The following is a 14,082-nucleotide window of genomic DNA, read 5'->3' as shown; positions in this document are numbered from 1 at the left end:
TTATTTACATTATCATTTATTATTTCCGGATTAAAGATTTTGTGATGTATATCATCAAAGAAATGATCTCAAGTTACTAAGGTTTTAATGTTCTCTATGTATTTTTATACCTTTATACGCAAGTGTATTATATGACGATTAAAAAAACTAATATTTTATAAGTTACAAAAATTCCTTTAATAACAAATTGCCCTTAATGAGAAAATCATTTTTGATATATTAAATACATTTTTTTTAAAAACATTAACATACTACTTTATCATAACAAAAGATACTGGACAAATTGATATAAATGTAATTATACATCCACCTTTCAATTATATCGATTTTGGTTCCAATACTAGGTAGCTACTTTAATTTTTCTTATATTAAAATGAATACAAAATATTTTTGCTTCACAACTTTTTCATCTTGCACAACTGCTACATCCTCCGAAAAATGGAATGTCAACATTGTTTCCCGTATTTGGTTTACCAAGTCTATGTGTTGGAGGACGTGGCCTGCATATAATAAACAATTGTAGAAGTTATTGTCTTATTGTTTTACAAAAATAAACATCTGAATACTATACCCAGAGCCAGGATGGTAGTCCCTTGAATACCGACTTCCCAATGAATTCATGCTAGGATTGAACAATGTCTGGAAACTATATCCAGCATTATGTTACGCGCATAAAGAAAGAATGCAGCTAATTAGTCGAAAAGTCATGATTTATCATATAACAATGGTTCATTAAAATACAGCGGTTTATATAGCACTTACAACATGATGATCATATAAATTATTCCTATAAAAAATCCGAGAATCCTCTTCAAACCCCATGGAGTAGACTTTACCACGTTACCTTCTATAAGCAAATTATTATATACGAATTGCCTTTTGTACGCAAGAAAACAATTAGGTTAGATTTTACAGTATATTACCATCCGTTACATAAACCATATTTAAAGCAACACGCTCGTTGACTCGTCGAGTGGTGCAGAGATAAAATTTAAAGTTTATTTTCAATTCTTTGTGACATACAATTTTGCACGCAATTAAATTATTATGTGTAACTGGTGTAACCAGAGGACTTCTCCAGACTTCTCTCTGGAGTCTCTGGAGTCTCTGGGCGTGGCTGTGGCTAAACGTGGAAGCACAGTATATATAGTCTGTTTTCTGTTGCTGCACTGCTGAACTAGTGCACACTGGTGCAGTGATGAGTTAAAAGTAAAACAAAATATACCTGTCCCATTCTAACTTATTGCACCAGTGTGCACTAGTTTAGCAGTGCAGCAACAGAAAACAGACCTATAGTGGAAGCCGTGGAAGCACATAAAATTGCAGGAGCCATGAGATAAAGGCCATTGCACGTAACGAAGTTTTAGTCATAATCGTAAGGCTGTAAGAAAATAGACCAATCACATACTACGTTTACGCGAGCGTTACTTCCGTAGTAACTTACAATAATTCCTTCGCGTAAACGAAATTTTCCTTCGCGTAAAAGGGATTTTGTAGTAACTTACGATAATTTACTCCGCGTAAACGAGTGGTATATCGTAAGTTACTACAGGGTTGCGTTCCAAAATTCACTCTGGGTAACTAAAATCTATAGTTTACGTCACGTACACTATAGCATTTTAGTTAACTAGAGTGAATTTTGGAACGCAGCCCAGAAGTAACGCTCGCGTAAACGTACAGTCGATTAAAGCCGTCACACATAAAATGCCGTAAGGACATAAAACGTAAGCGTAAGAAAATCGATCAATCCCAATCGAGTATTTTCTCCCACTGGGATTACGAACAGCGCAATACTTGATTGGGATTGGTCGATTTCCTTACGCTTACGTCTTACGTTCTTAAGCAATTTTATGTGTGAAGACCTTTATTCTCCTTGAGCTCGAAGAATAATCGAGTGTGATTGGTCTATTTTCTTACGGCCCTACGATTATGACTAAAACTGCGTTACGTGCAATGGCCTTAAAGCTGGCCACACACACTTTCCGTAGAACGTAACAGTAGGATTTCGACCAATCGCGTTGCTCGATTCGAAAACGTACGGCCATACGTTCCCGAATCTAGTAACACGATTGGTCGAAATCCTACTGTTACTGTTACGAAAAAGTGTGTGTCCGGGGCCTAACTAGTAAGCTCACTCTCTGTCGGCACCTTTGATCTATTGGTTTCCGATTCGCCGCCATATTTTTGGAGGACCATCGACGTATCAAGCGGTTAAAGGGCCCCGGGTTGTAGTGTATATGTAGTAAATGGCTTTTGCACACAGGACTCGGAAACGTTTGCCGCGCGGCAAGAAGCGACGCGGTAGCCAATCAACGTGTTGTTTTTCCGTAAGAACCAAAAGTTTATTGGCTACCGCGTCGCTTCTTGCCGCGCGGCAAGCGTTTCCGCGTCCTGTGTGCAGAAGCCATAAGGTGCGATTTCATTGACGCTAGAAACCAGCGGCAGCGTCAAGAAAATGTAGTGGGGAAAATGTAGTTCAAGAAGTTCCGTTGAATTTTGCGGTACGCTAAAAAGTTGAGACAGTCTGAACTTCTTCCCCCACTAAATTTTCTTGACGCTGCCGCTGGTTTCTAGCGTCAATGAAATCGCACCTATATGGGTGCCATTACATGGAGCGCGGAAACGCGGAAGCGCGGAACAGATAGTAAACTAAATTCCGCGTTTCCGCGAGTTGAGTCCCGCACGTTTGAACGGAAAAGTGGAATCCGCTATTCCTGGCTTGCATAAGATACTTCATAACAACCATCAACATATGATGTTTGGATCTATAATATTATACTGCCACTTTTATAAAATAATAAATTAATCGAAGTATGTAAAAGCTTTCTTTTTCAATGTAATTAGACAGCTCCGAAATTTGATGGAGTATACTCTATCCGCGTTGACAACGGATTTTGATGCATTCGTTCCGCGAGTTTGTTTCTCTTTATATTACATGGAGCACAATTTGCGCGGAAAAGCGGAACAGTATAGTGACAAATAGACATTTGTATTCATTTCTTAAAATTGTGTTACTTAATTCATTGCAATTTTTATTAATATGCTTATCTCTTTTCAGCTTATCTATTGAATACAAGCATTTTAATCAATAAATACCGTTAAAAATTAATATTTTATAATTCTCCGTTCCGCTTTTCCGTTCAAAATGTGCTCCATGTAATATAAGGCATTCAAAATAGACGGAACGGATCGACGGAAATTTAGTAAATTTTGTCTTCCGCGTTTCCGCGTTTCCGCGCTCCATGTAATGGCACCCAAAGGCCATTGCACGTAACAAAGTTTTAGTCATAATCGTAAGGCTGTAAAAAAATAAACCAATCACAGTCGATTATTCTCCTCACGCTTGAAGAATAATCGAGTGTGATTGGTCTATTTTCTTACGGCCTTACGATTAAAATTAAAACTTTGTTACGTGCAATGGCCTTAATACTGCCCAAATGTCATACGCCGATTTTTTCGAAACTATGCACACATGTAGAACTTTGAAAAATATTTGTGTCGTGTTTTTTTATTTTTGCTTATAAAGCGTTTTAAGAGTAGAAACTACTCTCGAAATATTAATCTTCTCAATTCTATGTATAATAATCCTTTAGATTATGCACGTCAATTTTTTGTAAAAATACAGACCAGAAAACCCTGAAAACTCCTAAAGATATTTTGGTGCAAAAACCATTTAGGAGTGCCAGATAAAGTGTTGCTTTTTTACATTTGCACAATTCTGAAATCAGATTTCATAAAGATCACGACTATCAGGAACAAACCGCTGTTTACATGCAGAATTGTTACAAAGACAATGGCAGTGATTGATAGCCTTCAAACTAAAAATAAATGATAAATTTAATTCATTTTTTTTTCCATTATCTGACAAACATCATTCCATTTATGGTCAATTCCAGAGCGGAAGAAAAATGAATTAACTTCATCAGCTGCAGCATATATTGTTAACTACATTTTTTTTACTTATTCTTTAATTGATCATTTCTTTACTTACCACATTATTCTGATCATTTTCCAAGTTTTCACCTAATAATTGAGAGTTGGTTTTAGCCAAAGGAAGTAAACAATTTTTCAAATTATTTGAGTACATTCGGTCCTCGAAGTGGTCGCTACAAACTCTATAGCTGGAATATACAGCGTCGTCTACAATGGAGTATATAGTAAGGCTGAGTTTCCACTGAGCGCGTCACGCGTCGCGTCGTCACAAGTTAACCAATCGAAACATCCCATTTCATTACATTCTTGTGACGGGATCGAAACGGGATGTTTTGATTGGTTCAACTCGGACGACGCGACTCGTGACACACTCAGTGGAAACTCAGCCTTACTATATACTTCTGCTGCCATTGTAGACGACGCTTATACCTGTTCCGGTATTTTTTTCCAAGAGATCCTCGCAACGACACGCTAGAGACCCTCCAGGGAGAGACTGGCCAACACGCCGCCATTTGCATGCAAACAGGAAATAGGATTGTACGCGGCAAAAATTAAAGTGTACCAGTTTAAAATATCATATATATATATATATATATATATATATATAAGTGTATATTATTTTAAATATAAAAATAACAAAACGCGATAAAAAAATAATAAAACATTACTAAAAAAATTAGAAACAGATAAATAAGTGCTCAAATATTATTCGTGTGTATAGTTATAAAAGATTTCAAATAAAATACAAATATCTACACGGTTCTACTTTGGACATTTTTCAGTAAAAAATAAAAACAAAAAAAATTTAAATAACAAATCCAGCAATAATATTTTGTTAACAGCAATATTCTTCTATTAATAACTTGTATTACTTTTGCCTTTATTAACGGTATTAAATAAATAATTTAACAGTGCTTAGCTTTTATTTAAATGTTTATTATTCTTTCTATAATTATGTACCTACTTCTATAATTATGTACCTCAGAGCTATTATTGTATTTGTTAACAAAATATTACTTTAAGATTAAAAATAATTTTACTTGTTATAGATTGGTTAACAAAGAGCTCCCTATAATATTAAAAATAATGTAAACTTTATTGTAAAAATCAATATCTAATAAAATTATAATTCTGAAGTACAATCTATAATCAAAACTATAAAAAAAGTAAAGAACTATAAAAGAAGTAAAGATACACGAAAGAGAAATATATAATCAGTAAATAACCAAGACAGCACACATGTCCAAAAGCGGTACATAAGACGTGTAAAACATCTTTTAGACATCTTTTAAACGTCTTACGAAAAGATGGCTAAAAGACGTCTTATGTCCCGATTTTGGACATGGTGCTGTCTGAGTAATAAATCACATTATCGTTATTAATAGGTATATTTATTTGAAAAATTCCATTGATTGATGTTTTCACTCTTGCAAAATTGAACGCAATTTATTTGTTAGCTCCATCTAAAAAAGAAAAACAATTAAAATTACTTTAAATTAAATAGATATTTATAAATTAGATTTAATAATTAGATAATTATAAAGATGTTAAATGTTTATGACCATAGCACTGAAGAAAGTCTGATAATAGGTGTGTTCATAAAAATAATACAACAAACCTAGATAGCACAAAATATCCTAGAATTAATGACTGCTTCATTTTTGCTAATTTCCTTTCAAGTTTTCGCACTTGCGAACAATTACAGACAGTATCAGTGTTGCATATTGATGCTACTTCTTTTTCTTTATCAAGTGTTTCTTCTTCTCGTACCAATTCACCTCTTTCTTTGAATTGTATTTTTTCTTCATTTTCTATTTGTTCTTCTCCTTCTTCTAATTGTATTCTTTCTTCATTTTTTATTTGTTCTTCTCCTTCTTCTAATTGTATTCTTTCTTCATTTTCTATTTGTTCTTTTCCTTCTTCTAATTGTAATATTCTTTCATTCTGTAAATGCTCTTCATGTACTTCAGCAACATCAACAAATTCTATAATACGAAAAATGTAGACAAAATTTTTACGTTAAAAACAAAAGTTTATTATAACGTAATTATTTTACCAAAATCTGCAAAAATTGTTATTTTATATTTATATTTTGATTTATAAAAACCAGTTAATAAAATAATTATTGTAAAACAACAAGTTTTTGTTATTATATGAATGATTTAAAAACATTTCATTAAATATAAGAATATAACCAGTAAATTATTAAATTTACAGATATGCACAACGCATGCCTACACATGCACACATGCGCACGCGGACATTTAAGTCAAAATCTTATTATTAAAAAATACATACCATAATTTGGAATAGGTTGTTGTATGACATAAAAGTCCTGTTCACTACTTTTAAAAATAGTTGGAATTGCTGTAGATTTTAATCTCTTTCTTCCATTACGTGTCTTTTCCCACATTTCTTTTGTGAAATGAACCTTCAACATATCATGTAAATAAAAATTTTATAAAATTTATTTTAATATTTTATAAACATCTACTTTTAAAAAGTTATAAATTTACAATTTAAATAAATTTTACTTTATAAATTATTAAATATTCTTATGTATTAAAAGAAAATCATTTAATTAAAGAAGTTGAGACTTAACTTCATAAATTATTAAATATTCTTATGTATTAAAAAAGAAAATTATTTAATTAAAGAAGTTGACTTATTTTGTGAACACACATATACATACAATTATATCATATAAACTAATATGTAAATAAGATTTTAACTTGAATGAAATTATAAAATAAGAAATACTGTAATTTTTAAGTATAATTAAATATACTTCTTTTCGCATGAGTATAATCAAATTCAAATTTATATGGAGATTATTTTTAAGTTTTATTAGTGGTATATATAGCAAAATCTAAATATCGAAATGACACATAACATAGATGTGTGTCAAGATTTTTGAGAAAACTGTATTGCTTAGAATATATATTCTTATGGTAAGTGATATTTTATGTATTTATTCCCAATATAAAATTAAAATTTAATATAATACTAAATATATTTAATATAATACTAAATATAGATATAAATCCAGACAATCAAATCTGTCAAAATAAATTTTGCAAAGTATCTGTTACAAATTTTGTTGGCAAAATGGCAGTAGAAATGTATTAAACAAAATCAATTAATAGTATAATGGCAGATTGATAGCAAAGCATTTGTGTCTTTCTGTATCTATAACTGGAATGTATTTAAATAAAATATATGATAGAGCCTATTCAATTTCTACTACTAATCAATTATTAAGGTATGTTGATTCTGCTGATAAAATATGAGTTTAATGCAATAGCAACGATGATACTGGATCTACTTAGGCAATAGTCAGACTTAAGGAACCTATTTTTTGTAAATGTTAACAATATTGTTACGTGTTTTGCGCAGCTATTCTATGATGTATTATACCTGTGCAAGGCACATAATGATGTCATTAGCATTTACAGACTAGGTCCCTAAATCTAATAGCTAAGATTTTGTTTACTAGAAATAAAAATAAGTTATAAAATATTTGTTTCTTACCTCACATAAATAAGAATTTAATGTTGGTTGATAATCACATCTGTTTAAATTTTTTATCCATATTTCTCTTCTTTTCGGATTTGTAGGAAATCTGCACATTTGGAAACGTTGTTTAGATTTTATGCACATAAACTTTTTGGATGAATTTGTGCAATATGCTGCGCAGCAACTAACCATTTTCTTGCTGAAATATTGTAAATAAATATATTACAAAATTGATTATGTAGGTTAGATTAGGTTAGATCATAGAAACTATTATTTTTGATATTAAAAAATAGAAAAATAATACTTTTCTCAATTAAAATTTACCTTATAATAACGTTGCACACAATTATTTTTATAAGATTCTTCTTTTTTCCTCTCAATTAAATGCTTTTCAGAGCGTAATACGGCGCACGAGAACTACGAAAAGACGCAAGATGATGTCCACCATTGAACTATATACATAAGACTGTATCTCTTATTTCCGGTTTGAATGCAAATGGCGGTAGCCAATCAAAATCGGGTTCTCCTTTTGGCCAGTCTCTCCCTGGAGGGTCTCTAGATCCGCCGGTTTTGGTACGCCGACATTTTGCTCCTAATGTCCCATGGAGCGGATTAAGCGTAAGCGGACCAGCGGATCGCCAATCACAGAATCTTTCCGATAGAGCCCTTTCAAAGATTCCGTTGAACCGGATCCATGATTGGCGATCCGCTGGTTATGCTTCCGTTTTATCCGCTCCATGGGACAGTAGGACCCGTTTGGCGGCGTACTGAACACACGCACACAAACACGCATGTGACGCATGCACCTAAAAGGGCAAACGTAATAATAACCTTCAAAGTGAAGCCAGTTGTATGGCAAAAAATGGATTCCGAAACAGTACTGCTAGCCATTTTCTATTTTGTGAAAAAATTTAAACAAAGTTATAGTATTTTTTGTCGACAAGAATTGCGACGTAAAATATTGTTATTGTATGCACTGTACGTAATTGCTATAAACGAAGAATCTAAAAAAGAACGACAATATTGGGTGCGTCCTATATTTACCGTACAACGGCGATTATTACAAGGAGCAAGTGATAATCTCGTAATTGAAATGGAGACTGAAGACGAAAAAAAATTTGTCAATTATTTCCGAATGAATCCCATCTTATTTCAAGAATTACTCAAATTAGTCGGCCCATCCATTGTTAAACAACATGTTGTTCGAGAGCCAATTCCTCCTGAAACACGTCTGCAAATTACGCTTCGATATTTAGCATCAGGAGACAGCATGACATCGATCTCATATGCCTATCGAATTGGCCATAATACTGTATCAAAGATCATATCAGAGACCTGCGAGGCAATATGGAATGCTTTGAAGGAGACATATTTTATTGATGACAGTCCAGAGAGTTGGCAAGAAATTGCCGACAAATTTCAGCAATTTTGGAACTATTCGAACTGTATAGGATGTATTGATGGAAAGCACGTTACATTGCAGGTATATAGAAAATGGCACCTGGGAGGGCTCGACCCACACGTACGACTGTACATGCATGTGTGAGTGTGCGATCCGCTCAAACAATGTTCAAAAGATTGTTAAGCGTATCAAAAACGGCGGATCGTCTGTGATTGGTCGCAGAGTCGATACGCCCGGTACGCGCGTACCGCGATACGCGCCAGGGGACGGCACCCTTAGGAGCAAATTTCGGCGTACCAAAATCGGCGGATCGTCTGTGATTGGCTGCAGACTTTGATACGCCCGATACGCTCGTATCGCAATACGCGCCATGGGACGGCACCCTAACTCTGCGTAAAATAATCGTACAGACCTCGGCAACATCGCGTTGTTTTCATCTTGAAAATCCCTTTTGAACGAACCTTCACTCAACCCCACATGCCATTTAAGATTTTTGGGCTCCCCTATTCCTCCGTCCCCCGGGGGTGTGGAGGTGGGTGTTTTTGTAGTTAAATAATAGACTTTATGATCCCATTGTATCCCTATAAACCATATTTCAAACCGTTCACAAATTATTTAGGTGGCCCCGAACTTTCGGTAGGCATTGTATATATACAATTATAAAGCATATAAAAAACTATAAAAATTTTATTTACAACATTTTTTATATATTTTATTGTTTCGACAATAATTACTTACGTATACATAGTACGGATGAGCATGGATAGCGTATATACGAAGGCGTTTGTAATTAATTCTCGAAAATAGTTTATCGTAATTTAAATTATTATCGTATATTTAAAAATAAAAAAAAATAAAAAAATTATTTTGTCATTATTTCAAAGTACTTTTAAATTTCCATTTTGGAAAAGTTTTCTATCTCTTATAGTTTCGGAGATATTCGGCCCGAAAGAGAAAAACCGATTTTTTCGAAGGGGTGTTTCATCCCCTAAAGATGAATTAGGGCCCCTATAAAAAAATACGTGTCTGTTGGATTTTTGTGTTTAACAACATACTTAAAGGAAATTCAAATCTGAGTCGGACAGTTGTGGTAGTTCCCAGTAGGAGAATGACCTCTATAATATATATGTGAAGGAGAAAGTCATTGAAGGGGAGTTCGTAAAGGTAAATATTTACCCATATTTTTATAGCTTCTCTTGAGATTTTTTCAAAACACTATTAGGTTAAAGCCAGGAGCCTCCCCAGGAAAAAAAGATTACATATAATTGTATATAATTATATATAATTATATATGATTATATGTGATTATATATATGAAATTTGGTACTTTATATCAAATTATATATAGGTCCATATATTATTATATATGTTATGAACGTTCTCGGTAATGTCAGGATCTCGGGGTAGGATACACGACTAACACGACTCGGGTCAGTACAGAGAGAGAATAATTTTTATTATACTTTCGAGGAGACCGATAGCTTTCGTACGCGCTACTACCACAGTGCTGCTGTCGCCGAGCGAGCGCTCCCCACTCTTTAGCTCGCGCCTTTTGTTTACACGCGATGCCCCCCGGGCGCATTTCTTCTATTTTTCCAAAACAATATATGGGCATATATTATTCCAGATATAACTAGATATGAACAAAAGATCATGCACTCACGTATGGATACATATAAGATTCTATATTATACAGGCGATTAAAATATATTTAAATATATATAATGTTTCATATACAATTTGACATGTGTTTGAAGTTGAAAGAGAGAGAGAGAGAGAGAGAGAGATTGTGTTATTCTTTTTTGCGGCCATCAGTGTCGATTGTAATATGATAGGTCAAGCCGCGCGTTTTACGTAGTTCATGGAAAAAGCGCGCGAGCGGCGCTGACAACGTTGCGTCCCAGGCAGCGAGGCACGTGTTTACCGCGCATGCTTGAGCATGTTAGGAGGGGCGCGCAGCCCGGCCGAGCGAGCATTCGTCTCCCAGATATCGTGCGTGATACATCGTGCGTTATACATAAATTCGAATCGCATAATTGCATCATCTTTTCGCAGTTAAGTCGTAAAGTATTTGAGATCGGCCTATCCGTGTGCTATAAATAAGATAATTGTGAAACATATACGGATCGGAAAAGGACAACAGCGATCGTCACTGAGAGGAAGCCAGCGAGATACATCCTGGCGAGCCATGCCGGCACGTGGAAGGTTCGAGGAAGGCAGCCATTTTCTGAAACGTTCGAGGAATCCTGTTCAAGCTGAATACGAGCAGCTACTTATACATCGAGAGGAAATTTGTCTGTGGCGTGTTCTGTAAGACTAGCTCTAATTATTCATCTGTTTTGCTCACAAGGTAACTAATTATTTCACAATCGAGAGTAGAGACGTTAGAAGTATACACACAAAGAAATTATGTAAACATTTTAAATTAATATAACACTTTTTAAATTAAATGTATACATTTATATATTTTTATAAAATATGTCACATTTTACAATATATTATTTATTAAATATATTATACATTTTGTGTGTGTGTGTGTGTGTGTGTGTGTGTGTGTGTGTGTGTGTGTGTGGTGTGTGTGTGTGTGTGTGTGTGTGTGTAGTAATAAACTCAATTTTTTAATGATACAATAGTATGTGGTCAATATATATTGATAAAATTTTTACATTTTATTTTATAACATATATGTAGATAAATTTTTACAAATAATGAATATATATTATTGAAAACTTTACTGATAATGCTAAGCTATTGCGCAAAAGAAGTTGCATTAATAATATTAAAAACTTATTAATATTAAAAACTAAATATATGTATAATTCGCGCATTGTAATACTAATAAAATACATAAACTTCTTCAGCTTTTTGAGTTATGTGTTAATTTAAATTTAATTTCTAATTCCTTCTCGTAGCAAAAAATCTGAAACAAAGCTAAGATCAAAGTGCTTTCAAAGAAAAGGAAACCTGTATAAAATTTATACAGGTTAACTTTCCTTTCTATACTTCCAATACACAAATCACTTCACAATCACTTCACAAATCTCTTCACAATCACACACTTTACAATCACACAATTTACACAATTTTTTTTCCGACTTTTATCAAGTCACTCTATAGCTGTCTATAGCACTTTAACGCCTTAGGCATTTAAATGTGCCTCTAAATCCGTTAGAAAAGGAAAGACAGTAAGAAGAAAAGAGACAAAAATAGTGCTTTATTTTGCGCATGCGCAATCCGTTTTGGCCAACACGAAATCAGAGGAGTTGCGCTACTGTATATACTGTGACTACGTCAAGAGAAATTATACGAGAACCTACTATGACAATTCTTCTTGCAATGAAGATATTTTATATGATAAAGAAATACCTCAGTAAAACCTCAAAGTATATTATGATACATATTTAAAGAAAGGACTGTTCTATAATAACTATTTATTTGTTTTTTTTTATGTGTTTTATACCTTTATTGTATTTCTACAGTATTTTATATGATCTATGTAATAATTTTGTTCACGAATACTGGGAAGGTTTTCGGGCAGTTTCCCTTCTCCTATGCAACAAATGTTGGTATTATTTGTATAGTTCTGCCCAATCTAGCCATTTCAGATTACATAAATTACTAAACGCAATCTCTCTCCCAATAAACGGATTTTTATTATTTGTTCCTTCCTCATCTAATTCTGGAGTTCAGGCTTGTGCGCGAGCTTGTGCAAACAACATGATTATATGTTGTGAGTTCTTATAATATATATAAATTATATATAAAAAGCATTTATCTACGTAGATTATATATAATTATATATAACATATAACTATATATAAACACAACACATGTGCATTATATATATTAATTTTATAATAATTATAATAATCCATGTCGGCTAGTTTCATGGTCTACAATTATATAATTAATTAAAAATTAATTATGAACTAATACAAAAAGAAATGAATGCACTACAATAAATCTACAAACAAAATACAATCGATTTCACACCTAATTTTTAAAAAAAGTGCCAATCGTCGGCTAATATCATACGAATACCAAAGCCTTGTAGCTTCAAGTCGATCCTACTTTTAGGTTAGGTAGCTGTAGAGTCCCTTCATATAGGGACTCTATTAGGTGGCTGTTCCATAAGGTAAATCTGAAGAATAGTGGCCTCCTCACCGATTTCGTTCAACTTGGGCTTAATCGTTAAATGAATCATTCGTGCAGAATAACCAAGCATCTCGATTCAAGCAGTTAGGTCTCACGCTGGGAGTTTCATTAGTTTAATTATGCGTGGGAAGCACACACACACACACACACACACACACACACACACACACACACACACACACACACACACACACACACACACACACACACACACACACACACACACACACACACACACGGGGGGGGGTGCAAGGGGGGGTCTTCGGCCCTTCCCTCCCCCGCACCCACCCCGCCGGTAGGCAGCGTTGACCTCGCTTTACAACTTAAAGTACATGCTAAGTTGTAAAGCAAAATTATAAAGCACATGCATGGAGCGGTGCAAGGGGGCTTACATGCGTGAGCGCACATGAGGAGGAAGGCTTTTCTCCCCTGCACCCCCCCCCCCATGCATGTACTTTATAATTTCGCTTTACAACTTAATATGTACTTTATGTTGTAAAGCGAGGTTCACGCTGCCTACCGGCGGGGTGGGTGCAGGGAAGGGGAAAGCCAAAGGCCCCCCCTTGCACACCCCCGTGTGTGTGTGTGTGTGTGCTTCCCACGCATAATTAAATTAATGAAACTCCCAGCGTGAGACCTAACTGCTTGAATCGAGATGCTTGGTTATTCTGCACGATTAATTCATTTAAAATTGGCGCAGTTTTACATGCGCGTGCGGCCACTGAGCATGCGCGTGTGGCCGCAGGGCATGGTCGTAGTCGCTGCATCTCGTCGGTATGACAGGAATCATGACCTGATTCCTGTCAACTTTAACTGTTAATATCTCGCTTCGCGGGGCAGAGCAACACTTTCTTCTGCCAGATTCGGTCGTTTCGTGCAAAAACGCGTCGATTAAGCCCAAGTTGAACGAAATCGGTGAGGAGGCCACTATTCTTCAGATTTACCTTCCATAACTTGCGTATTAGAAAAAGCGTCATGTGAAGACCTTATCACACATAAAATCCCGTAACGACGTAAAACGTAAACGTAAAAAAATCGACCGATCCCAATCGAGTATTGTGCTGTCCGTTATCCCA

The 14,082-nt window shown here is 34.5% G+C and overlaps 2 protein-coding genes across 3 annotated transcripts; both read right to left on the bottom strand.

Moving 5' to 3' along the window:
• Positions 1 to 399: 399 nt before the first annotated feature.
• Positions 400 to 1,176, bottom strand: LOC143904471 (selenoprotein K). The gene is made up of 4 exons (XM_077419184.1): positions 924 to 1,176; positions 763 to 847; positions 572 to 646; positions 400 to 500 (listed from the first exon to the last, which is right to left on the bottom strand). Exons 1-4 carry the CDS (start codon positions 940 to 942, stop codon positions 407 to 409), a joined length of 273 nt encoding a protein of 90 aa, XP_077275310.1. The 5' UTR covers positions 943 to 1,176; the 3' UTR covers positions 400 to 406.
• A 4,142-nt stretch (positions 1,177 to 5,318) lies between these two features.
• On the bottom strand, positions 5,319 to 8,005 carry LOC143904530 (uncharacterized). 2 transcript variants are annotated; one of them, XR_013258938.1, is made up of 5 exons: positions 7,774 to 8,005; positions 7,465 to 7,648; positions 6,232 to 6,364; positions 5,552 to 5,995; positions 5,319 to 5,396 (listed from the first exon to the last, which is right to left on the bottom strand). XR_013258938.1 is itself a non-coding variant. In XM_077419297.1 (5 exons), the coding sequence occupies exons 2-5, from the start codon at positions 7,639 to 7,641 to the stop codon at positions 5,387 to 5,389; spliced, it is 687 nt and encodes a 228-aa protein (XP_077275423.1). In that variant the 5' UTR covers positions 7,642 to 7,648; positions 7,774 to 8,001; the 3' UTR covers positions 5,319 to 5,386. The 2 variants fall into 2 exon arrangements, 1 of the variants encoding a protein (XP_077275423.1); XM_077419297.1 differs by having other exon boundaries at positions 5,552 to 5,918; positions 7,774 to 8,001.
• Between the last annotated feature and the right edge of the window lie 6,077 nt (positions 8,006 to 14,082).

The sequence above is a fragment of the Temnothorax americanus genome, unplaced genomic scaffold (genome assembly GCF_048541705.1).
Source record: "Temnothorax americanus isolate GAGA-0224 unplaced genomic scaffold, ASM4854170v1 Scaffold107, whole genome shotgun sequence".
Taxonomy (NCBI): Eukaryota; Metazoa; Arthropoda; class Insecta; order Hymenoptera; family Formicidae; genus Temnothorax; species Temnothorax americanus.
This window is presented reverse-complemented; position numbering and strand designations above follow the sequence as displayed.